This window comes from Cydia strobilella, chromosome 15, assembly GCF_947568885.1.
Source record: "Cydia strobilella chromosome 15, ilCydStro3.1, whole genome shotgun sequence".
In the NCBI taxonomy this organism is placed as follows: domain Eukaryota; kingdom Metazoa; phylum Arthropoda; class Insecta; order Lepidoptera; family Tortricidae; genus Cydia; species Cydia strobilella.
This window is the reverse complement of record NC_086055.1, coordinates 13,247,045-13,272,691: the sequence shown is the minus strand read 5'-3', so window position 1 is coordinate 13,272,691 and position 25,647 is coordinate 13,247,045. Positions and strand designations below refer to the sequence as shown.

At 39.0% G+C, this 25,647-nt stretch overlaps 3 protein-coding genes across 3 annotated transcripts in view; 1 reads left to right on the top strand and 2 right to left on the bottom strand.

Moving 5' to 3' along the window:
* LOC134747594 (pyruvate carboxylase, mitochondrial) overlaps positions 1-15,133 on the top strand; it is a 35,003-nt gene extending 19,870 nt beyond the window's left edge. Inside the window, exons 14-25 of the mRNA XM_063682189.1 lie at positions 2,539-2,589; positions 3,060-3,309; positions 5,101-5,248; positions 5,795-6,054; positions 6,893-7,107; positions 7,785-7,995; positions 9,264-9,470; positions 10,053-10,161; positions 11,732-11,857; positions 12,609-12,770; positions 13,036-13,111; positions 13,485-15,133. Coding sequence (XP_063538259.1) covers positions 2,539-2,589; positions 3,060-3,309; positions 5,101-5,248; positions 5,795-6,054; positions 6,893-7,107; positions 7,785-7,995; positions 9,264-9,470; positions 10,053-10,161; positions 11,732-11,857; positions 12,609-12,770; positions 13,036-13,111; positions 13,485-13,657 — 1,988 coding nt within the window. The 3' untranslated portion in view covers positions 13,658-15,133. The remainder of the gene's footprint in view (positions 1-2,538; positions 2,590-3,059; positions 3,310-5,100; positions 5,249-5,794; positions 6,055-6,892; positions 7,108-7,784; positions 7,996-9,263; positions 9,471-10,052; positions 10,162-11,731; positions 11,858-12,608; positions 12,771-13,035; positions 13,112-13,484) is intronic.
* Positions 1-25,647, bottom strand: part of LOC134747569 (fasciclin-2) — a 406,372-nt gene that overhangs the window by 127,708 nt on the left and 253,017 nt on the right. The window lies entirely within an intron of this gene.
* On the bottom strand, positions 15,290-25,371 carry LOC134747572 (uncharacterized). Its single transcript, XM_063682160.1, has 5 exons — positions 24,825-25,371; positions 23,262-23,560; positions 22,928-23,022; positions 21,466-22,824; positions 15,290-19,616 (listed from the first exon to the last, which is right to left on the bottom strand). The coding sequence occupies exons 1-5, from the start codon at positions 24,934-24,936 to the stop codon at positions 19,415-19,417; spliced, it is 2,067 nt and encodes a 688-aa protein (XP_063538230.1). The 5' UTR covers positions 24,937-25,371; the 3' UTR covers positions 15,290-19,414.

Genomic DNA, 25,647 nt, shown 5'->3' with positions numbered 1-25,647 from the left:
ACGCCTGCAGGTATACTTAGATATAACAATGAGGCCCGGGCGATCTGCTACATTTCAAACCGGGATTTCAAAAAGGCTGTAAAAAACTGTACTTATAGTTTGGTTGTATTTATTACATTTTTCTAGTTATAGAAATAAAGCTTTATATCTACTCATACTCATTCGTCATTCCTTATATTTCCGTAAACCTGGCACAGTCCCAAAAATCCTGAAGTTTAGTAACTATACACATCAAATTTATAATAGGGCTGCACGCGCATTTTGCACACGGTTATACATAATATATGTGTGTAAGGTTGAACGGGTTTTTATTGCGGGATTAGATGAAAAGTAGCCCGTAATGCTTCGGCATACGGACGAATTTTTGTCTTACTCCTCATGAAAAACCCGTTCAATCTTACCCTATATGTAATTAATTAACATAACTTAAGTACATATCCTTACTTTACAATAGTACTTTATCCTGGTAAGGCTCAGCCATACAAATGAAAAATCCAAAATTTTGCACTGAAATTTGAACCTATAGTGTAGGAAATAAAGTTGATTTTGCGTTGTTGTAAAATTAAACGAAACAAAGCTAAAGCGACTCTGTTCTAATTGAATAGGGTTTGAATTTCATCGAACTGAAGAGGTACTATAGGTAGGACCTTGGGCCTTAGGAGGATATTAGTATTTAACCCCCAACGCATAAAGAGGCTTGTTATATGTTTGATGGCAATGTCTGTCTGTCTGTGGCATCGTAGCTCTCCAACGGATGGACCGATTTCGATCCGTTTTTTTACGTGAAAGCGAGTTTCCTTGCAGTGCGGTTGCAAATCGATCCAGCAGTTCGAAGAGTATCAGCTTATTTCCAAAATTATGTATAGCATGAAATTGATTTTTTTGGCATATAGCGTAGGTTTTAAAATAGTACATTTTACAACTAGTGTGAAAAGACATTTCACACGTGTTGTAAACGACGTTTTTTAATACAATTGCGAAAAAATAATAAATTAATATATCATTAGTAGAATCATACCACCAAACCAAACCAAAACCCGGCGCGGGTTGGTCAACGACACCTCCTCATAACTCATGAGGCCCTGGTACCTGCTCTGCGCTAAATTCAATTTTAACTGCGTTTCGAAAGTATAGTTTGGAACTAAAAAGTAAAAAGCACTAGTTCGAGAAATTGAGCTTCTCACACGCTACGCAGCCACAAAAAGTACCACTTTTTGAGCAACTGTATTAAAAAAAATTAATTTAATAGTTATATAAGTACTTCTACATATAATAATAAATCATTAATGTAGTAGCAATTTCCGGGAAGCGTTATAAATTTTACCCCATAACCAATTTTACATGTACCCTTACTATGGAAAAAAACGTTTGGCCGTCACTATATATTTGATGCTGACGTGACTGCTGGGCGGGACCGAATAACTCTTACATTCCCATGCTTATTGAGTAAGAAAAGTTTTGTAAGTTTCGTTATTGTAAAGTATGTTATAATATTTTTTACAGTACATATGGTGCTACTTTCTCGCACTAGTGCGTCAAATAGCACTTTTCGTGCATATGTCGAAAGTTTAAAGGGCCATATGTACTGTAAAACGTTGTACGATACACGTGCGAATAGGTAATTCACAACTCGTGTCGATTTAAAACACTCCCTGCGGTCGTGTTTTAATTTATCGCCACTCGTTTCGAATTTCCTATTTTCTGCACTTGTATCGTAAATAACTATTACTCGTAACATCATCTGGAATAACAGGTGTAGATTTAGAGTTTTGAATGATTCACGGTTAGTTTCACTAGACTTATATTGACCGGGATATAGACCGTGAATATCGGGAGCTCATAAATAATACAAAAGGTAATCACGGTCTATATCCCTGTCAATATCTAGGTGTAGATTATTCGGGTTGTTTGCTGCCATCCTGTATAGTCAACAACAAACAACGCACCAAAAGTATCTGCCATCCATACTTTCCATGATATATCTTTACATCAGCATCAAAAGTAACAGTTAAATTGTTCTACATATCATATTAGCGCAGCTCAAATAGGAAAAGGAACCTAGACTATCCACCATCTGTCTTCAACGAGTACTGAGATACTTCGGTCACATAACTCGCAGAGACCCTGATAGCTTGGAGAGACTTGTGGTGATGGGAAAGACGGGTGGACGGCAGACGGCCTAGAGGACCAAGTCCAACGAGATGGTGTGACCAAATGTCCAGATGGACATTACTCTAAGCAACCAACAGGGAGGTGGAGAGCTGCCGTAGGGAAAATTAGCAAGCGGAGTCACGATCCTCAGCAGTGAGGGACGGACTTAGAAGAGAAGATAGAGACATGTCCCTTTTGTTAAGTTATTAGAGAATGTTAAATACTTTTGACGCGTAGTTTGATCCGCTACTTCATTTTCTGACTGTACCTACCTATTATTGTCTGAAATTCATTAGAATTGTCAATGTTCGGTATCTGTTATTCATTTCATAACAATGTTCACGTGCCATGTGTACAGTTTCCTCATTTTACTAAACCTATTTTCAGACCTTTCCCCAGAGGCTGTCAAGAAATTTGAACTAACCGGAGAAAATACAGGTAAAAAATTAAGAATCAACTTTTGTAACTGCTATAATTATAAGTATTAATTCACATTTGCCCTGAATTTATTTACAATATTTTTGCACTCGCAATGAATTTTTTATTTTAATATTTTATTCATTATTTTGCAATCATAGAACTACATAAAGGATTCGCATCTTCCTATTTAAACATCAGTAAGGCATTTCAATTATTTTTCATTTTCAATGTTTTACTTATTGCGCAAATTAAACGAACCGAGTTTATTAGCGACATACTCATACCTGGATGTAAAACTTGAGGCTATTAAACCGCTGTGGGTTCAAATCCTGGCGTGTTATGTACAAAATATACCAGAAGCCCAATAAAAAAAGAATGTCAGGTGTCAGTTGCTTTCAGTCAAAAGTGGACTGTGTGCTTAACTATTTAGTATTTATACGGAAGACGATCTAAAAAGAAATAAAACAACAAACGTTCTTTTCTTACAGCCATCCAGCCTCCAAAAGGCTTCAAACAGATCCTCCAAGAAGGGGGTCCCGAAGCCTTCGCCAAGGCCGTCCGCCAACACAAAGGTCTCCTCCTCATGGACACGTCGTTCAGAGACGCTCATCAATCCCTCTTAGCCACCAGAGTTCGGACACATGACTTATTGGCTGCCTCGCCATATGTAGCGCATAACTTTAGCAACTTGTATTCTATGGAGAATTGGGGTGGAGCTACTTTCGATGTTGCTCTGAGGTGAGTAGTTCATATTGTTGTCATTTACAGATCTTTATATGATATGCTCAACAGTCTCTCTTAGCCACCAGAGTTGGGACACATGACTAATTGGCTGCCTCGCCATATGTAGCGCATAACTTTAGCAACTTGTATTCTATGGAGAACTGGGGTGGAGCTACTTTCGATGTTGCTCTTAGGTGAGTAGTTTATATTCTTGTCATTTACAGATCTTTATATGATATGCTCAACAGTCTCTCTTAGCCACCAGAGTTGGGACACATGACTTATTGGCTGCCTCGCCATATGTAGCGCATAACTTTAGCAACTTGTATTCTATGGAGAATTGGGGTGGAGCTACTTTCGATGTTGCTCTTAGGTGAGTAGTTTATATTCTTGTCATTTACAGATCTTTATATGATATGCTCAACAGTCTCTCTTAGCCACCAGAGTTGGGACACATGACTTATTGGCTGCCTCGCCATATGTAGCGCATAACTTTAGCAACTTGTATTCTATGGAGAATTGGGGTGGAGCCACTTTCGATGTTGCTCTTAGGTGAGTAGTTTATATTGTTGTGTCATTTACAGTATCTTTATATGATATGCTCAACAGTCTCTCTTAGCCACCAGAGTTGGGACACATGACTAATTGGCTGCCTCGCCATATGTAGCGCATAACTTTAGCAACTTGTATTCTATGGAGAATTGGGGTGGAGCTACTTTCGATGTTGCTCTTAGGTGAGTAGTTTATATTCTTGTCATTTACAGATCTTTATATGATATGCTCAACAGTCTCTCTTAGCCACCAGAGTTGGGACATATGACTTATTGGCTGCCTCGCCATATGTAGCGCATAACTTTAGCAACTTGTATTCTATGGAGAATTGGGGTGGAGCCACTTTCGATGTTGCTCTTAGGTGAGTAGTTTATATTGTTGTGTCATTTACAGTATCTTTATATGATATGCTCAACAGTCTCTCTTAGCCACCAGAGTTGGGACACATGACTAATTGGCTGCCTCGCCATATGTAGCGCATAACTTTAGCAACTTGTATTCTATGGAGAATTGGGGTGGAGCTACTTTCGATGTTGCTCTTAGGTGAGTAGTTTATATTCTTGTCATTTACAGATCTTTATATGATATGCTCAACAGTCTCTCTTAGCCACCAGAGTTGGGACACATGACTTATTGGCTGCCTCGCCATATGTAGCGCATAACTTTAGCAACTTGTATTCTATGGAGAATTGGGGTGGAGCCACTTTCGATGTTGCTCTTAGGTGAGTAGTTTATATTGTTGTGTCATTTACAGTATCTTTATATGATATGCTCAACAGTCTCTCTTAGCTATCAGAGTTGGGACACATGACTTATTGGCTGCGTCGCCATATGTAGCGCATAACTTTAGCAACTTGTACGAGTATTCTATGGAGAACTGGGGTGGCGCTACTTTTAATGTCGCTCTTTGGTGAGTAGTTTGTATATGTTAATACGGTTTGTTTCGTTTATTGTATTTAGTTATGGACTGATGTTCGAAAAAAATATATATAAAATTTTAAACTCGTCATCAGGACCATCTCAGCCCTAACTTTATCTAAGCAAGTTCTAAATCTATATTCTGTTTTTTTATTCCGTAGACTAAAATGACATTTCATGTGGTACTAAGAAATGTCATCACACACATGTGTACACATAAAACGTCATTTTAGTCTACGGAATAAAAAAACAGACCTTAGTCCTTTCATTTCGTGAGTGTTAAATCGATTTACACTATCGCAATCTCTTTAAGTAACACATTTCCCATTTGTCTAGGTTCCTGCACGAATGCCCTTGGGAGCGACTAGAAGACATGCGGCGCCTCATCCCCAACATCCCGTTCCAAATGCTGCTGCGTGGCGCCAACGCCGTCGGCTACACCAACTACCCCGACAACGTGGTCTACAAGTTCTGCGAGATGTCGGTCAGCGCCTTATCATTTATATACAAAAACTATATCATGCATGCATCTTGTCATGCTCCGGCCATTTTAAATCATATAATGTCCGCCTGCGGCCGATCTTGTCCTGCTCCGGCCATTTTAAATCATATAGTGTCGGCTTGCGGCCGATCTTGTCCTGCTCCGGCCATTTTAAATCATATAACGTCCGCCTGCGGCCGATCTTGTCCTGCTCCGGCCATTTTAAATCATATAATGTCCGCCTGCGGCCGATCTTGTCCTGCTCCGGCCATTTTAAATCATATAATGTCCGCCTGCGGCCGATCTTGTCCTGCTCCGGCTATTTTAAATCATACAATGTCCGCCTGCGGCCGATCTTGTCCTGCTCCGGGCAGTTTACATCATATTTTAATCATTTAAGCCCCTTATTCGTAAAACTTAGCAAACATTTGCTAAATGTTGTCTCTTTGTAACAAACACAAATGTCATATTAATTGTGGAACAAATCATTATCAATATATTGTTGAAATTGATAAACGTTTATGGTTAACACTATTAGTTTTATTACAGGTTAAAGCGGGCATGGACATCTTCCGCGTATTCGATTCTCTAAACTACCTCCCCAACTTAATTCTCGGCATGGACGCCGCAGGCAAAGCCGGGGGCGTGGTCGAAGCTGCCATCTCGTACACGGGCGACGTGTCCGACCCTAGCAAGAAGAAATACGACCTGAAGTACTATTTGAACCTGGCCGATGAGCTCGTGAAGGCTGGGACACATGTGCTGTGTATTAAGGATATGGCGGGGCTGTTGAAGCCCCAGGCGGCTAAGTGAGTATCTTAATTTTCTTAGGTTTCACATTTTTCACAACCTGTTCGACAAGAATCAGTCGAGCAATAGTAGTACTGATGCTTTTAGATCGGGAAAGGGAGAACGGAACAAGGAGATTCTCAATTTTGCCAATGACAGATTTTTTTTAGGTATCTTAACTACATATAATTTCGGATTATTTTAGGTAGCTAATGCGTTTCCCAATTTCTCGAAGGCTGGGTCTATTTGCATAATTTTTTTTGTATGTACGGTATTCTTCAGTCAGTGCCATCATTTTGTAGTGCTCAGCAATATACTCGGAACTGAACACTTTAAAACGAAGGCACACTGTTTAGTGAACTTGTTTGTTTTTTGATAAAAGTAATCTCTATACTGGGTGGAATTTCTATGTATGGAAAAAGTTTTTATTTTATTTCTGGCTTTTTAGTACATTACCTTAAGTTGACCCCTAGGAAACTATTATACTGGATAGCAATAGAATCGATTGGCATAAAAAAATAGAATGTGAAAAATAAAAGTTAATTTTCATACAAATTGTATGGGAAAAGTTTTCCTCGATTTTTGGCTTTTCTAGCCGTTTATTATTTTTTGATCCCATACAAGCTTTTGATCCTGGATAGGAATGGGATCGATTGGCATCAAAAAAAAAAGTTTGTCAAAAATGACCTTTTTCTCGCACCCTGTATGTTTTTTCCAAAATCTGTAAACGCCAATCTTCATTAATTTGAAATCGAGGGAAGGTCTTCTAAGACCGATTTCGCGTAGCAGCACGGGATCTGTAGCTGCCTTCACTGACCCGTTTAGAAATTCCACCCTGTATATAATGAATATTCCCAGGCTCCTGATCTCTGCGATCCGCGACAAGCACCCCGACGTGCCGCTGCACGTGCACACGCACGACACGTCGGGCGCGGGCGTGGCGGCCATGCTGGCGTGCGCGCGCGCCGGCGCCGACGTGGTGGACGCCGCCGTCGACTCCATGTCCGGCATGACCAGCCAGCCCAGCATGGGCGCGCTCGTCGCCTGCCTCATGGGCACCGACCAGGACACCAGTCAGTACACTATACAGTATACACACTACAGATGCAACCAATATTCGGTATCCGACCTATTCGGCCGAGTACCGAATAGTGGCATAGTATTCGGCCGAATACCGAATAGTACGTTAACACGTAGATAACGGTAAACGAGGGGTAAAAAAAGTAACAAACTACAGGTAATCAAATATTAAAATCGGTATCAATCTTTCAGACTACCTTTATATTCGAATTTAAACTGTTGTGAGACATACTAACATTAAATCATTTTACGGTTTAGACTCACTTGGCCCTAGACCTAGGCTCTCCGATACATGTCGCGCGAGTGACTAAAACAAGTGAGTCTAAACCGTAAAATGATTTAATACCATAGATAGTACAAAAATATGAGAAAAATAATATAAAACAAAATAACACATGAATTCCTGACACCGCTTATAAAGGGTTAACGTAGGTTGGTAAGCAATGCTTTTTTATGTTTTTTTTTATTGCAGACTAAAAGGTCCATACATGGTTAGCAAACATTACAATCTTATTACTAGTGTTAGTAGCGCATAAAAACTAAAACTAAAAACTAGACGGCGAGTGCATGCAGCCCCTGCCAACGGTTGAGCATGGGACCATTTTCGGTACTAAGAGAGAGTATATCTAACTTATAATTGAAACTTATTGAAAAACAATGTTTCCCACAGAAATCCCCCTCCAAAAGGTATCGGAATACTCAGCGTACTGGGAGCAAGCTCGAACCCTGTACGGGCCGTTCGAGTGCACGGCCACGATGAAGTCCGGCAACGCGGACGTGTACCTGAACGAGATCCCCGGCGGACAGTACACCAACCTGCAGTTCCAGGCCTTCTCGCTGGGGCTGGGCTCGCAGTTCGAGGAGGTTAAGAAGGCTTACAGGTGAACATTATTATATTATTTTCCTTTAACACATCCACCCCGGGATTAGGTCGAAAGACCCCATGCTAAGTATGTATAATTCCAAACCTACACGTAATGTCTATATATGTTAGCCTCATTATTTGCGCTTTATAAATCAGGGAGGTTGCGGATGCCGATTTTTTGACATCCGCGGATGCGGATTTTTAAAGGCTCACATCCGGGGATACGGATGCGGATGTCGAGATTAGGCACATAAAAAACGTCAAATATTACCTACACTTTAGTAATAAATAAAAAAAACTTAGTATTTGAATAAGAATATAGGTGCCCCACAATCGCATTACTATACTAAAGTCCAAACAAAACAGTTTATTCACTTCTTGCCGCTGTCCGTCATAGGCTAAAGTGCTCGATCGTCGAATCACAAAAACGAAACGAGATTCCTATTGGCTAATGACGAGATTACCTAGCATTTACGCCGGCGCTAAAACGTTCCTATACCTACCTGTTCCACATTCGCATCCGCATTAAGCTCCGCATTGATTTTATGCGGATGCGGATGTTCAAAATAATGCGAAAGTTCCGCGGTTGCAGATGCGAATATTCGCAACATCCCTAGTATAAATAAAACAAGTTATCAACTTGAAATAACCATTTTACTGGGTTTTAGTTACAATAAATGTATGCATAAGTTCTTTAATTATTTAGGACACGCGCATTCTGTGTGAAGGTTAGATTGCAAGAGGCTGCTGAGAGCGCAGCGCTGCCCGACGATGCGTCATATATGCGAAACTCTGGCGCTAGCATCGCGCTTTCTGGTTGGACGCCGATCCCGCCGTCTATGTTGGCACCTTGGAGCTGCAGGGCGTTTCCACACATCATTGGTTGTGACGAAGATAACAGTGTTGCCACAACGCTAACAGTCTACATAATCTTGTTCAGCACTCGCGCTTAATTATGAGTTACACTAATTGCCGCAGCGAAGGTGTTAAACGACATTTATTAACGTGTTTATTTGAAATATCTGTGTGGTGGGTAAAAATAGTGGCGTAAAAATCGTTCTTGAAAAAAAAAATGCAAAAAAGAGGACAAAAATTCGGCCAGAAACTTTATCATCCACAGACAAAAGGTTAACGCCTTAGGTTGGTATTCCACCTGTACAATATCTCTGTCCAGTGTGCGTTGCGCCTCACTCTCAATAAGCAAAATGTGAGACGCAAATACACATTGGACAGACGGAATACCACCCTTACACACAAATACTAACTACCTATTTTCTTTCACAGAGAAGCGAACCTCCTCCTCGGCGACATCATCAAGGTCACCCCCTCGTCCAAGGTCGTTGGTGACTTCGCTCAGTTCATGGTGCAAAACAAACTCACCGCCAAAGACATCGAAGCTAAGGCTGAAGAGCTGTCCTTCCCGAAGTCCGTTGTGGAGTTCCTGCAGGGAGCTATTGGGCAGCCGCATGGAGGATACCCTGAACCTTTAAGGTTTGTATGCCTTCATCATCATCTGTTATTTGACCTTCCAACTCAGAGAAAACCAGGCCTTATTGGGATTTGACCGGTTTCCTCACATTTTTCTTTACCAAAAAGCGATTGGTGAATAGCTAATGCTATTTCGTACATAAGTTCCGAAACACTCATTGGTACGAACCGAGGTTCGAACCCGCGATCTCCGGATTGAAAGTTGCACGTACCGTTAGGCTACCAACGGTTTCTTTAAGGTATGTATGCTTACATGTAAGCTCAGTTGCTGGTGCAAAATAAACTCACTGCCAAAGACATCGAAGCTAAGGCTGGAGAGCTGTCCTTCCCGAAGTCCGTCGTGGAGTTCCTGCAGGGAGCTATTGGGCAGCCGCATGGTGGATACCCTGAACCTCTAAGGTACGTGTGATTACAGTGCCTGTCTTGTTGATCGAGCGTTAGCGAAGGTCTCCCTTTCGACATAAGTAAAACTGCTTTCGTATGTCGGAATGTCGGAGTCGGAGCTAACGCTCGGCCAATAACTTGTTTTACGTCATGTCTAAAAAATTAATGAGAATACAGCTAATTAAAGCTATTTCTCCACAGATCTAAAGTACTTAAAGACATGAAGAGAATAGACGGCCGGCCCGGCGCTGAAATGCCGCCACTCGACTTCGACAAACTTAAGGCCGACATCCAAGAAACCTACCCGCTGGTAAACAATATTATTATTATTTATTTAACACTATATGGTAAATCATATGATGTAACTGAACAATGAGTTTGTCTGTGGGATCATCAATCTCTAGTTATTTGTTTTAAAACAATCGGAATGTAGGATTATAGGACGACATAATAAAAAATCTTACTTGGCGTGTTTTATTACCTATCTATGTGTATGCTCTTTACATTGATGATGTTTTCAGAACTTTGTGACCGGTGAAATAGACTATGTGGTAGGGAGAAGTTTTTCCAAATGTCAATATTGTTTACAATGTCATTAACCGAATTTTTTATTGACATGTTTTTGAACCCCATGTTTTGGATCTGTTGTTTGAAACCTTTTGTAATCCTTTGGTACTGTTAAGAGTTTATATGTTGTTTGGATCATTTATTATAAGTAATTTCTTAAACCGTGTGACCTCCTGTTAGTCTATCCCCTAAGTTACCAAGCTGAAGGATTAGGTCCGACATCATTATGTCATAAAACATCAAGATTTTTCCAGTTTGTGAATTTAAGATGTATTGTATTTAACCCATTTAGACCCAACTAGTACCCAAACCCTTACGCAGCGTACTACGTAGGCGAACAACACGCGAACGCGAAGCGAAGCGATGCGGCGAGGGGGAAACAATCCTTTGATATCTATAGAAGTGTCCTGCGTGGGCGATCTCGTTGCGAACGCGAACGCGAACGCCGTGCTGGGCCCGCCGCGCCGCTTCGCGTTCGCGAGTTGTTAGCTTACGTAAGACGCTGTGTAAATCCTTTGACCGCCAGTCTTCAACTGACTCGTGCCGCTTCAGCCCAATATCAACCTTCTTGCATTCCGACAAGGTTCATCACGGTGACACGCCGCAAATGATATTCCAACATACCGCACATTGCCATCTCATCGAAATTACTTACAACTACAATTGCGTTAAGCAATAAAATACGAAAAGCACTATCATTCATAATATCGCGTTTTTATAGTTAAAGTAATTTTCATTTTAATAGTGTTTATTTTAGGCAATATTGTGAGTTATCATTATGTCAAGCAACCAACAGAATATAATTGGTGTATACTAGCAGCCCATATGCCCATACAGTTGCTTACTGATTTTAATTACAATGGCACCCGCCCACGCGACTCGGACGCCCCAAAGGGTTTGGTCATGAACAATATTCCAAATTATTCAAATATTTTCACATTTATGCGTAAGCTAATTTACCCGTTGTGTCTCACTGACGGAAAGAGCAACCCATCTTCTCTGCTGTTTTATGCAAGCCAACGATCCGCAACGTTGAACAAAATGTTAAATTATATCTACCGCCAATTATTTTTTTCTTTAATTCTGTAATTTGTATTTGAAGTTTGTGTTGTAACTCGTTTAGTTTTAGTTTAGTTGTAGCTTAGATTTAAGTCAGGTACCCACTGAAAATCAGCGTCACGGCTTGGCATTATGCTGAGGGGGGATCCTGTTTTAGCATCTAATTTGTGTTTTATGTGTTCTTCAAAGTTTTGTCTAATGTTTATGCTGTTAAATAAATGTATTTTCTTTTTCTTTCTATTTAATGTCCACAGATCTCCGATTACGACGTAATGTCAGCAGCCATGTACCCGCAAGTTGCCAACGATTTCTTCCGCATCCGCGAAAAGTACGGCCCCGTCAAACATCTTGACACTAAGACTTTCCTTGTTGGACCCACGGTGAGTACAATACATGGTTCCTATCCTAATGTAAGGATAACGAAACGAGATAAAGAATGTACCTAAACAATCTGACTGAGTTAAGTTACGATAGTCGCATACAACTTCCGCATCCGCGAGAAGTACGGCCCCGTCTAACACCTGAACAGTAATCTGGACCTTCCTTGTTGGATTTAGATTTACTGTGAGGGTAATACATGGTCCTATATCCTAATGTTAAGGCTCACGAAAGGAGATAAAGAATATGAACGATCTCATAACTGGTAAAACTTGATGCGGATGCTAATAACCTCCAAAAAAAAAACCTTAAAAAAATCCAAGCATATGGGCTAACTTTTTATAAGAGCACACATGTGCTTCCCTAATGTGTTTCAATTTCTCGCATATTGGGCATATTATTGTCACTCTATCACGTGATTTTTATTAGTCATTTACCTTGTACCATTACGAAACTCCTCGCTTCGAGCAATCTCGGCTCCGTTCGGCTCAGCATTGCTGCGAGCAATTATTAGGGTTGGCACAACTTGACTTCCCTTTGCGTGCACGACCACAGATAAGATAATGACTTGAATTTTGACAACCCAAAATAGCCGAAAGAGATAGTGCCATATATTAGAAAGAGCTAGCATGATTCGACCATGAACCGCTGTCAAACTTCGGTTTTGTAGGAAGTTTCCTTTCTGTACGGTAGTACTATTATTTATTCTGTGCCATTACTTACCTAATTAACCTAATACATTATATTTTTCAGGTCGGCGACGGCATCGAAGTGAAGATCGAGCGTGGAAAGACGCTAGACATCCGCACATTAGCCGTCTCAGACGAGATGACCGCCGCGGGCGAGAGGGAGGTGTTCTTCGAGCTCAACGGACAGCTTAGAAGCGTCTTCATCAAGGACGAGACTGCCAGCAAGGTAACTTGGCTACCATTATTGTATTAAGCGGGATTTACATTACGAAATTAGTGGCGTGAAATTAATGTCGTATAAATCCCGCTTTAATGGGCGTTTTTAAAATTCCGAGAAAACAACTCGGCGTCAGGAAGCCGGCCGCGAAACCGCCGAAACTTGACACCTTTCGGCCAAAACTCCTTTATACCTATGTCAACATTTGATTTGATTTCTATGAAGTTTGTTATCGTTTTAACAACATTAAAGCCACGATATTTTCTCTTTATAGGAAATGAAGATCCACCCTAAAGCCATCAAGGGAGACAAGAACCAAGTTGGAGCCCCGATGCCAGGCACCGTATTATGTAAGTAAATGTAGTACTTTTTCCATGGTGAAATTTCTAAAATAGCCTTTTGGACGCCAATGACGGATATATCGGTACCGCAGATCCAACCCCAAAGTGGGATTAAACGGTCACAGACCACAGAGCAACATAGACCTACGTGCATGTGCATAAAGTTCAATTTTAATTTTGACACTTCGGTGACGTGGCGTCCGAGTGACAGCTTTTGTGTTCGACACGGCGTCGAAAAGGTTAACTTTTGTAATATTTTTCATAAGTTGTATAAGTTTCGGAGACCTACCTACAACTTCCTGCAAATTGTATAATAATTCAGCAGCGCAACCGCAAAAACGAACGAACGTATAAAATAATAAATCACAATTTATTTCCACAGCGGTGAAAGTGAAGGAAGGCGACAAAGTAGAAAAAGGCCAAGCCATCGCAGTCCTCTCCGCCATGAAGATGGAGATGATCGTCCAGGCGCCCAAGGCCGGCACCATACAATCCGTACTCATCACGAACGGACAGAAGCTCGAGGGCGACGATCTGATCGTGACCATCGAGTGAACTACATAAGGTGCAATTTTGAATGACTCGTTTCGTTTCTTTGATATTTTATTGCATAAACGGTGGGAGGCCTGGACAAATCGTTTTTAAACGCCGATCGATACTTAAATGTATGGAAATAATGTGCCGTTCTTGAAAATGTTCTCCGTTTACTATGGGAAATATTCTCGAGCAAGAACATTCTCCATACAAAACGGAGAACGTTCTCGAGAACGGCATAACTCTACTTCAGTCGAATCATCCACGTTTTTTCGATTAGCGTTTACGATTCTCATTTTCGCCACGGCTCCTGATATTAATGTTGAAAATCGCTATAAGTTGGAAAACTGAGAGATTTTAATACCTAAAAAGTTAAGTGCGATTTTATAAATCGAATTTTTATGTATTTAGGTTTACCAACAGTATGTTTTTTGTTGAGTAATTTATGAAATTATTTTTACTGTTGTTAAATTAGTTTTTTTATAATTGTTTTAATATCTAAGAAACGCAGCGATTCTAAGAGTGATAGTTATACGTTGAAGTCCGAATGTTACTTAATTTTTAATGATCCTGTTTTTATTTATGTATTTTATTAATTATTTGGCACAAGCATAAATGTTTGCAGCATTTTATACGAAGTCGATACTATTGTATGTATGAAGTTTTAAATCTTTTTTTACTAATGTATTTTGCGATTTTTTAAACTGTTTCCTTTTTATTCGAATCATTGTTATTAAAAAATTATGTATGTACTTAGTAAAACATTCGGCGAAAACTGAAAAATAAATAAGCATTTTAAGCATTTTTAATCAAATCGCGAAATACTTGTAGCTTAAAATCTTTACCCAACCGCGGCATGGCCCAGAAGGGTAATGTTAATTGAACTGTGATATCATCCACTAAGTGGTGAAGTGACTTAATAGCATCACAGTACAAAATTAAAAAAAGCACTAGGGACCGTAACCGGTATTGTTTAAAAAAACCGGTTACCGCGAGTGGCCCTTTTGTCTGATATAATCAGCGAAAGTATAATAAAAGCCTATACCAAACAGCTATCTCAAAAAGAAATTATTTTGAAAATGTGTCAACTATAGAAACTAAGTAACTTTTCAATGGATTTCTATTTTTCTATTTTCTCATAATAGAAGTTACCATTACATTTTCTCATTTAACTATTTATAGTTTTCGGTTAAACCGGTATCGTTTTTAATAAAGGTTTTCGGTCTCTGAGCATTCGCTTGTTCATATTCAATTCAATTTGCTCCTAGTAGTTTTCATTCCATACAACAGGGTTAAATGAAAAAGTATGGGCATATCACAAACTAAAAAGACTACCTTTAGTTGTAAAATAAATTAAACCGTTAGATGTAAGGTGATCTGTCTGTACTTGAAGCTAAGTTTAAGTGTTTTTGTATGTTGGTGCTAATTTTGTTATCATTTTGTAATATTATTGTTATTTTCATTTTTACGTTTATGCAATATATTGATTTTATCATATCGTTTTTTTTTTTCATCGCTGTTTTTTTTTAAGCCTTAGTCTAAAACCGCATTCACTGTTAAAATTATCTGTAAACAAAATGGATGGAAGGTAATAAACGCAAGATAACAATAAGATATATATGTATTTTATGAAATCTGAAAAAATAAAACGGCAACTCTTATTAAAAAGTATATTTTGAAACTAGTTTACTTTCAGTGCTTACTTACTATTAGATCCTAGCGTATAATTAATACTAACGAATATGTACACAACACCCATGCGCGAACGCTTCCAATTTAACCCATCAGTGATTTTATAACAACAATTAAGAGGGCGCCGACCGTCCAGTAGTATGAGGGCGTCATTAGGGGGATTGTGGTTTTCTAATAAACCAATCCATTTTTGTATAATCCATCAGTGATTAGTTGTAGGCCTACTAATTCATTAGCTTTTGGTCTTTGTCACATAGTTTTATTTGCTTATTATTTACTTAATTATCTAAACTACAAATGGTGGCCACTTTTTTCCATTTAGGTGATGAAGTGGAAAGTAAGCAATATAACACTATTATATCACATCTAGATCAAAAGTTGGGGAATAAGTAAGACTAAAACTAATCACTGGTGGATTATACAGAAATGGGTTGGTTCATTAGAAAACACAATCCCCCTAATGAGGGCGCCACTGGACTGTCGGTGCCCTCTTAAGTAAAATAGACAAATCATTTGTGGCTCTAATTGCAATCATATCAATCTTGTGATCAACAAAAAACTACATTGGTTTGGTTTGTTTTACGTAGTCACATGTACAAAATAATGCCTATAAGCACGCATAGAAATAAAACTTTTAAGTACTTACGTCTTTGTTTACAATAATTAATGAATATACGTTCTTAGTGACATTTCAGTGCTAATAAAATATGAAATAAAACGAACGGCAAATATGTGACAAACATTGAAGATGGTTAATACTTATTTTAAGACCGCATAATGTTTCTGGATTCGCGTGTATTGTTTGAAAATAAAATAAATAGTGTAATGTTCAATATAGTCGTCAAATAGTAGAATTTAGTAACAAACGTCCATTATCAATTACGTATTTTCAATCAATTTCACTATTGAAAGAAGTTAAAATTTGAGTAAACTTTATGATATGATAAATATATAGCGCCTACCCGGTCTACCTATCTAATCACCTACCTGTGAAGTTCTTTTCCTTTTGTACAAACAGCTTTAAGGCACCATGAGTTCAGATGCAACTCGTTAAGCACTGAGCGGACAGCCGTGCGTTCCCAAATTCGCGGATATCATTGTTATTAAATCGTTATTTTTTAGTAATTTTTAACACAAAAAAAAACGATGATGTCGATCAAAAATAAAATTGCGCATTTTTAGAAGCAAATTTGATATTTATAGGTTTTGTGCAAAAGTTGTTACAAATTTGTAAAGGTGCGTTTTGGACCTATGTTCGATTTTTTTTTCTTTTGAGCGAAATTTGTTTAAAGAGGTTTTGAATCGATGAAGTTACTAGAGAAAGTCCTCAAGATTGCTATATTTTATGGCAACCGTATTATGATCTAAAAAAAGCGCTACGATTTTTCAATAATTGTTGGCTGAACCCACGGCACCTTAAGTTATCAAGTGACATCTACTTTCTACGCCCGAACCAGCAGGCAATTGTATTCCCTATATCAACATTTGTGCAATTCTCAACCAAAGGGGTACTTATTGTCGGTTGTCAATAAGGCGCTATTTCCATATAGTTTCAATTTGAAATCAACCTTATCGACAAGCGACGATGTGGTACCTTTTGGTTGAAAAAGTCACATTTTAAATGTTTATAACAGTATGTAGTATGTTCACTTGACGACTCCATCTGCGGACTGCCCCGCGCCCCCCGCCCCCGCCCCATCAGCGCGTGCGCAACGAGCGACGAGGCGGGCGGCGCGGGCAGTGCACGACGAACAACCGCCGCGGACACTCGTGCCTGAGGATGGATTCCCAAAGAATCCGAAACATGTCGCCAAAAGCGACTAAAAATAATAGTGAGTAAAAACCGTACTGATAAATATTTTGAAATATGTCTCACGATAGTTTAAGTGCGAGTATGTAATCCTTTAACAGTTTTACAATGTTATTAACAACCTTTGCTGTAAAGCAGTGAATACTGCATAAAAACGACATCTTTTATATATAAAGTTACATATGTTTTTACCTACTTAAACATACATATTTATTTGACATGAGTATTTATCTCATGCATAAGGTCGACCGGGATGGATGCGGTTATGGGGTTATCGCGTCTATTTGAGTTATTTTTTAAACAACGCGAATTACAAGAGCTCTCGGCATCTAGTGATAAAAACCTGAGCTACTTGGATATAAGCGTAACATAGAGGGCGTCCCGACCAATCGTACTCTAAAAATAACAGACGTAATAATCCCACAGTTTCAATTACCCCGGTTGATTTTTACTAATATTCAATACACTTCTGAGTATGTCAAAGACCTTTCATAGGGCCCGTTTTTTCGCATAAGTACACGGTCTTGCCATGCCAGGTTACCTACGAATAATTTCATACAAAATGATTTGGTTTTATTAACGGATAGAAACAAACACATAAGTATAAATGAAAAACATCAAAACCTCGTTGTAAAATCATCACAACTATGTATACATGAAATCAAATCCTTGGTCCCTAAAAACTAAACTCCTTGTGCATCAACAGTTAAATATAAATAGGGAGTAGAAATACCTAGGTATATAAATAAAGAAAACTGATATGGCGTACCCACAGAAATAAATATACCATAGAAGACGCAAATGCATCTACTTCGCGTGTCCGAACCCCGACCAAGCGTCGAGGTTGACCGTCGCTCTTTACAGTCCACGCGCGTCAGTCGTTGCAGCCGGACGTTCGTGAAAACTTAAAAAATGCTTCGTTGCATGATAATTAACTGCAAGCAACCAAAATTGCGAGCACCCAAAGGCAAGAACATATTTCCTATTACAGATAAGTAATTTTAAAATTATATTATGCGTAAATTTTGTATGAAAAAGTCGGCACGCTTGGTTTCAGTACAAATCGTGGTATTTGCGTCATTTAGCGTATATATTAAATCTGTGGCCGTACCAAACTGCGAGCGAATTTTTGAAAAACTTCATGGACCTCATGGTGTCACAGATACCAACGGTTTTGTTATAAGAAAAGACTTCTGTGAATGCACTGGTACTAAAATAAGCCACCAACTAACAGTTCATTTTTGTAAACAGTTTCAGAAAGCCGTTAGTCATATTATTTATAAGTTCATCAATTATACGGTTTACAAAAGTTTGAACCGGAACATCACGCAAAAATGCATAGACTTGCAAGAAAAATTAACCGGTATAGCCTTAGAGATTTTAACAACTGGAGACGCCTTGTCTGTATTTTTCTGTACAAAACAGTGCCGATTTTTGCGGGGGAGGGGCCGGTCAAATGTCTGGCTATTTGTACATAACGTAACGTACAACAAAAGAGGATATAATAGGATAGAGCGGTATTGTCATAGTAAACTTTGTAGCCACAGTAAATTCACTGCCATCTATCGACACACGATTAAAACTAAAAATAAAAATATCAAAAAATGTATTTATGTATGGATAAATGACTTTTTTATTTGCAATATTTGCATTGCTCATTTTTATATTATTTTGACCCATGTTCTTTAACTGATATGCGTTAAAATTGTTAAATAACCAACGAAACCGTCAACGCCCTCTATACGAGAGTAGCCAAAGGTAGTGGCGCCATCTGATGAGAATCAAATTGTTTTGATTTTCGAGGCACGTTTTTTACTTAGACTGTATATCTATTACGGAGTTACATCTATCTTTGCGTACAAATAGCCATGTCAGATAAACGTCAGTCCATATAATGAGTATGACCATTAGGCGAGGGTTTCGACAGAGGCGACTCCGATTGTTAAATTCTCTATGGGCATTAATATAAAATTGTAGAAGTCATATAACTATTCATAACTGACCGGTTAAAAACCGTCATTTATAGTTTGCGTCAGACAGAAACCGGTTTACAAAATTAATCAGTTTCTAACTCTCAATCAATTTTACCTGGATGCAGCAGCGATCGATCTACCGACTAATGCGAGAATGAGTCTGCAACAATCTCTTTCTCTTGATCATTCAAGTTAACCGAATCACTGAGACTCGAGTCCTGATGTCATAATCTCATTATCAACCGGTTAATAACCTAAACCGTCGTTTATAATTGACGTCAGACAGTAACCGGTTTCCAACTCTCAATCAATTTCACCTGGATGCAGCAGCGATCGATCCACCAACGAATGCGAGAACGAGTCTTCAGCAAAGTCTTTCTCTTCATCGTTCGAGTTAACCGGATCACTGAGACTCGAGTCCTGGTCTTCGCCGTAGCAACGTCGTTTGTGATCAGACGGGAAGTTGTGGTAGGAATGCTCCACTCTTATAGCTTGCATTGTGTTGCTGGAAATAAGGAATATAAAATTAATTGAGTAATTTTTTGCATCAGCACACGACATCATACTATTTGGCAGCTGCCAACTGTTATTATAAATGCGAAAGTGTCTGTCTGTCTGTTACCTCTTCACGCTTAAACCGTTGAACCGATTTAGTTGAAATTCGGCATAGAGGTAGTTTGAGTCCCGGGGAAGGCCATAGGATAGTTTTTATGTCGGAAATCATCCCTAAAGAGAGTGAAAAGGGGATGGAATTGATTTAATGAATTGCTTGATAATTGATGTCAAGCAATTAAGCTTATGCTCAAATTGAATGATTGCTATTACACTTTATCCAGGCGCTAAACTTACTCCAGCTGCTGTTACTGATTCCACGCAGACGAAGTCGCGGGCAAAAGCTAGTAAGCAATATGTCTCACACCCACTAGGGCGACGCCACTGTCAAGCACGGAGCGAAAATTTTGACAAGCATATTAGAGTGGTATTCCACCTGTCAAATTTATTTGTCCAATGTGTATTTGCATCTCACATTTTGCTTGAGTGATACGCAATGCACATTGGACCAAGATATTTGACAAGTGGAAATACCAACCTTAGCCGAAGGGAAACGGCATTTTTTTCTTGTTCATATAAAAAAGTTATGGTTTAAATTTCTTAGTTTTTCTATAACGTTTAAAAGTACGAGAATTTTGAAAGTAGGTACCTAAGCTTAAGAACCAGGCCTTTTTTGGCAAAAATCTCCTTAATCGCATAGCGGCACTATGTGTTGTAAACAAAGACGAAATGTCTTGTCTGACCTTGACGTATTATCGAATGAATACAGGTTCGTGTAACTATCGGTCACTCGGCCGAAACAAGCGCTTTACGCAATTATGATAATGTACTTATTGTTTGCAATCCAGTCTTTTACCTGAAACTAGTAAACTAGTTTCTTTTTATCAATTTTATTGCGACACATCAACATGTCTTTAAACAATGCTCAATTTTTTTTTAACGTTTTACATTTGATTTACACGGTAAATGTCAAAGTTCAGACACGTGACGGTAAAGATTGTTATAAGTAAAAATCACAAATAATGTATAAATACTAATACACTTATTATACCAGTAAATAACCCAAGTTAAGATTAAGAAATAATCAGTAAAACTTTTATCATGGCATTGACATGATGAATACCTACCATACCAAATACCAAAGATAGATATAACTCCGTAATAGATAGATACAGTCTAAGGAAAAAACGTGCCTCGAAAATCAAGAAAATTTGATTCTCGTTCAGAGGGCGCTACTAGTTTTGGCCTACAGTCGTATAGATGGCGTTGACGGTTTCGTTTGTTATTTAACAATTTTAACGCATATCAGTGAAAGAACATGGGTCAAAATCATAAAAATAATTAATGCAAATAAAAAAAATCATTTATCTATATTTAAATACATTCTATCGTATTTTTATAAATCTTCATTTTTAGTTTTAAAGTGTGTCGGCAGATGGCAGTGAATTTACTGGGGTTACAAAATTTACTATGACAGTACCGCTCTTAGCAAATACCTATGCCTTTGGCAGATACCTATGCCAAATTTCAAGCTGACTGTGACGAGATAAAAATTGATACCGTCAAGTGGGATAACTGGGGACAGGAAGGGTTACATTAGATAAAGGATATATTCCACAATTATAACGTGGACGTGGTTAACAGCAGTGTACTTTTTACAATCTTTGAATCAGGATTTACCAGTCTTAGGGTAAAATTTTCAGCTCTAGATTAGTTTATACTATAGTAAAAAAATATTGTCTAGTCACCCCTTTTCCCCAGTTACTCCACTTGGCGGTAATTAACAAGCAAAACATTCATACCTAGTTTTCCTCAATACTGGCCGTCCCATTTCCACCTGCAGCTCAAGTGAATACAGCTTCGCTAGTGATTCTAGCTTCTCCTTCTCTTCAGGGTCATTTAAACTTGGCAACTTCAACTCTGACTGACAGGAATCCTGAAGGAACTTTGAAAGCTGCTCATTGGCTGCACTAAGAATTAAGAACCCTGGCCTTTCTTCTCGGATCCTCCGACAGCCTGCCCTAATTTCTCTGACGTCGGCCACAGTGGCTATGCCCATGGAATGTTCGCTGAAATAATGATCGCTCTGTGGACTTCTCTCACTCACATTTAGATCACTAGAAGAAGTCTTTTGTAAAGAAAAATTCGTTCGCGGCGTTTGGAACCCATCCTGGTCGCCAGTTTTTTCTTGAAAAGCTAAAAATGATTGGAAGAAGGATTCGTTTGCGCTCTGCCCGGATATGCCTGCATTTTTGATATCACTGAATGTGGAAAAAGAAGAGTGAGGTTGTAAAATATCTCTGTTCTCTTTCAAGATCCCATCTTCGAGATCTACTACGGTTTTCGAGTCTGACATCATAGCGTCGTCATCGTTTCCCGAGTCTATGTTAGCTCGTTTCTTCTTAAATCTATTCTTGCAACTGGCCCAACCGCTTTTGACTAGACTCTTTTCTTTTTTCAGCCGTTTTGGAGGTGGCATGTTGCTGACTGATTTTGGAGAGTTGTTGTTCACGGATTTGGATGATTTGAAGGTTAGACTCTTGTTGAAGACTTTGAGTTCCTCAATGCCCGGCCAGTCTGTTAGTTCATCGTCTCCCTCTCTGTCACTATCATTAGTTACGACTCCATCTGAATCGCTACTGCTTAAAGAACTAGACTCGTTTCCGGCGCAGTCCATTCCACTATTCTGATCATCAAACAACAAGGGATTTCTTAGCGAATTAGGCGGGTGACTTTTGTTCAGCATTTTTGATTTTCTGTACATCTTTCCGTCAAACTGTTTCCCTGTACTTGTGGTTGGTTTGAAAAATGGGGGCAAGTCTGTGGCAATTTTATACCCGGTCATTTTCGATAACGTTGGCGTGCCGTTTTTAGAGTTCTTATAGACAAAGTTAAAACTAGAGCTCCCGGGGAGAGATGGAGTGTTTGTAAAGCTTGAGGGTTTAGTTCCTTCTGTGTTCTGGGATTTGAGGACAATCTTGCCTGGCTGTAAGACTGGTTCTTTCCTCTTTTTGTCTGTTTCATGCTTTTTCGACTTAAAGTCGTTTTTGGAGAAGAAAGTGGATTTAGACGAGCACCCGCCACTAAACGATCTCTCTCTCATTTCACATACATCTCCTTTATCTCTGTGCGACCATTTCCTTTTGCCACAGAAAGCGTTTCTGAAATACAAATTGCAACATTACTTTTTGTCTGCAAGAGGTTATAAAAAATGGCTTATCTAACTGAATTAAAAGGGGCTGGGATTGGATGATGAAGACATACCTTTCGTGTTTTAAAAACGATTTATGGCGGTGCATATAGACGAGTGGCGCCAGACCCTGTGATTGCAGCATTATTGTGGATGGTGATGTATTAGGCTGAAAAAAGACAAATAAATATAAGGCTATGCGCTATAAGCAATATCCGACCTTCACCACTGGAGCTTCCTCACTTTTTCTTTGATATATGATATCTATTTCAGTTTATAATTTTATATATAGTAGTGCGATTCTCGCCTCACCCCTAGAGAACGCGTCCCCAGGTGGCGGATAGGGGAACACTCACCAGGTTCTTTCTCTAAAAATGAGAAAAGTGTGCATAAAGATAGTAAGCTCACCTCAGTTGCAATAGTCAAAATTTCCACTGGGGGAGACCGGTTTCCTTCTGCATATTCCACCGGCATCTTCTTATACTTCCGTTTTCTTCTCGCATTTGAGGGCCGGGTGGGTGAAAAGTTCTCATTGAAGGAGTCAGACTCAAAGTTGCCAATCTGACAGTAATGTCGGGACTTCAGGCCCTTGTGGGGGTTGAGTTGGGGGTCATCGGAGTCCGACAGTGGCTGTGTTATTAGTGGTGCTTGTGGAGGGCTACTGGAGCTCCCATCTTCTGTGAGTAGGCTTACTGCTACTGCGGCCGCTGTCAATGATTCAAAGGTAAAGCGGGATGGAAATTAGTGTCATGCATGTTGAAATCAGTTTCATGAAAGTAGTTTCGATATATGTGAAAGTGATTTCGTGAAATAATTAGTGTCGTGAAATTCACAGTATCGCAGTGACCATGGCCCCATCAGCATCGAAGCTACACGTCCGCATAGCGCAGGCACTTTCGCGACCCTAGTTTTTCACGTCGCATTTACACTACGAAATTAGTTGCATGACACTAAATTCACCAAAAAATCGCACAGGGCACGAACTTGATTTGCTTTCATGAAATTAATGCATGCATTACGAAAATATTAAATTACACCTGTTGGTAAAATGTATGTCACGAAATCAATTTCACGCCACCAATTTCGTATCGTATTCCGGTTTAAATACTTAATGCAAGACTTGGTAGTCTAGAACCAATAGGGATGATGACACATGTTGAATTTTATGACAAAATCTGGTAAAATGGATAGCAAATGACCAATTTATCACAATAATGTGGATGTTAAAATAATATATGGAAATAATACAAAAATACAAGACCTGAAAGTTTCAAACTTTAAGTTTTATTTTAAACTTCCAAAAAGGTAAAAAGTAAGGATACTATTTGATTCCTTACATTTTATCCAACAATTGAACTTAATAAATGTAATTTGTTTGCTTTCTCTATAACAATTTATAAGGTGATTAGACTCAGCTAATTATATAATCTTTCACTAAAAAAAATCTAGTATTTTTGTTACTTCATGGGTGTAAATAAGTAGTGACCATAAACTAGAAAAGTTTAAATCCCGACTACAAATGAAACCCCCGCCCAGACACTGAAACAGGACAAATCTGGGAAACCCGGATGGATGGCAGTCCTGCTTTAAACTGAACAATGGCTAAGTATGCAAAGTAGGTTATAGGTTTTCACGGGCTTGGTTTCCGCAACTCACAGCGCAGGCACTTTACACTACACACAACGTCATATTATTGCGCCTATAAGTATGCAATGTAACAAGTCATTTACCTATTCTAAATAAATGTTCTTAATATGATTACAATTTTTACTTTGCTCTTCGAATGTGATAATACTAAGTTTATGTTAGTATTGGTATCTCTATGGCCTATATAAGTTCACATCCTAAACTTAGTGCTATTGTTAACAAAACAAGATTTTGCTGAAATGTAGCGTAAAATACGAATTTAACGAGTTGTAAACATAAAGTTATGCAAATTCTGTACTGAACGACTAAGTTAAAAATACTTACGCAGGTTCCCCGCCGAGCGGGTCCGTCGCCGAAGGCCTAACTTGCGTCGCTCCTGCCGGCCGCAGTTACTCTCCTCTAGGGCCAGGTTTAGGTCATGATACAAACGCTCCATACTCCCTAAACAGTCACAAATCTTCCCATGGTGGCGTGCAAAACGTCTAGAACATACGATCGAACCGACTGTTTCTTTGTTTATTTACACACGCTCACGGTGCCCCACTTTGACGCAACATTTACAAGGTGTTTATTGAGGAATGAACTACGACGTGTAGAAGTATTACTTAAAAATAACATATGTTTTCGACGATAAAATGAGCGTGTCCACTTTGCACAAGGTCTTTGCAAATACAAGTTCAATGAGAGAAATACAAGTTATAAACTTTATCCGCAACGCAAGACCGTAAACACATTTCCGAATGGTGAAAAGTTGAGACGATTTTTAGTCAGCAGTTCTTGAAAATTATAGCTAAACACTCGCGTTATTTTTCTTTTGTCAGCGTATTATTTGACATTTTTAATTGACACAAAAATGATGAATGAATGACAGCTTGACAAATGAATGGATGTCTTCGATTTCGACTCGACTTGCTATTCCGTTGGTGTTCCATAGACTAAAGAGTTGCAGCTTAAAAAACATTTAGAATACGTACACACGATCTGACAATTCAATATTTAAGTGCTTAACACACCATCGCACCGCACCAAGGTCATTGTGTGACACAAACATAAGAAAAAGCGAGAAAGCAATATCTCTTTCTCGCTCTCTCATAAGAAGTTTAGATACCGATAGGATATAACCACAGATTATTAACTAGTTACTTCG

What these genes read in the sequence shown, in the direction of transcription:
- LOC134747572 (XM_063682160.1), bottom strand. Translation starts at nt 24,936, where the DNA reads ATGGAGCGTTTGTATCATGACCTAAACCTGGCCCTAGAGGAGAGTAAC. An exon ending in CCGCTCGGCGGGGAACCTGC is followed by an intron (nt 23,561 to 24,824) that starts GTAAGTATTTTT and finishes AATCATTGACAG; the next exon opens with CGGCCGCAGTAGCAGTAAGC. An exon ending in TCGTTTTTAAAACACGAAAG is followed by an intron (nt 22,825 to 22,927) that starts GTATGTCTTCAT and finishes TTTGTATTTCAG; the next exon opens with AAACGCTTTCTGTGGCAAAA.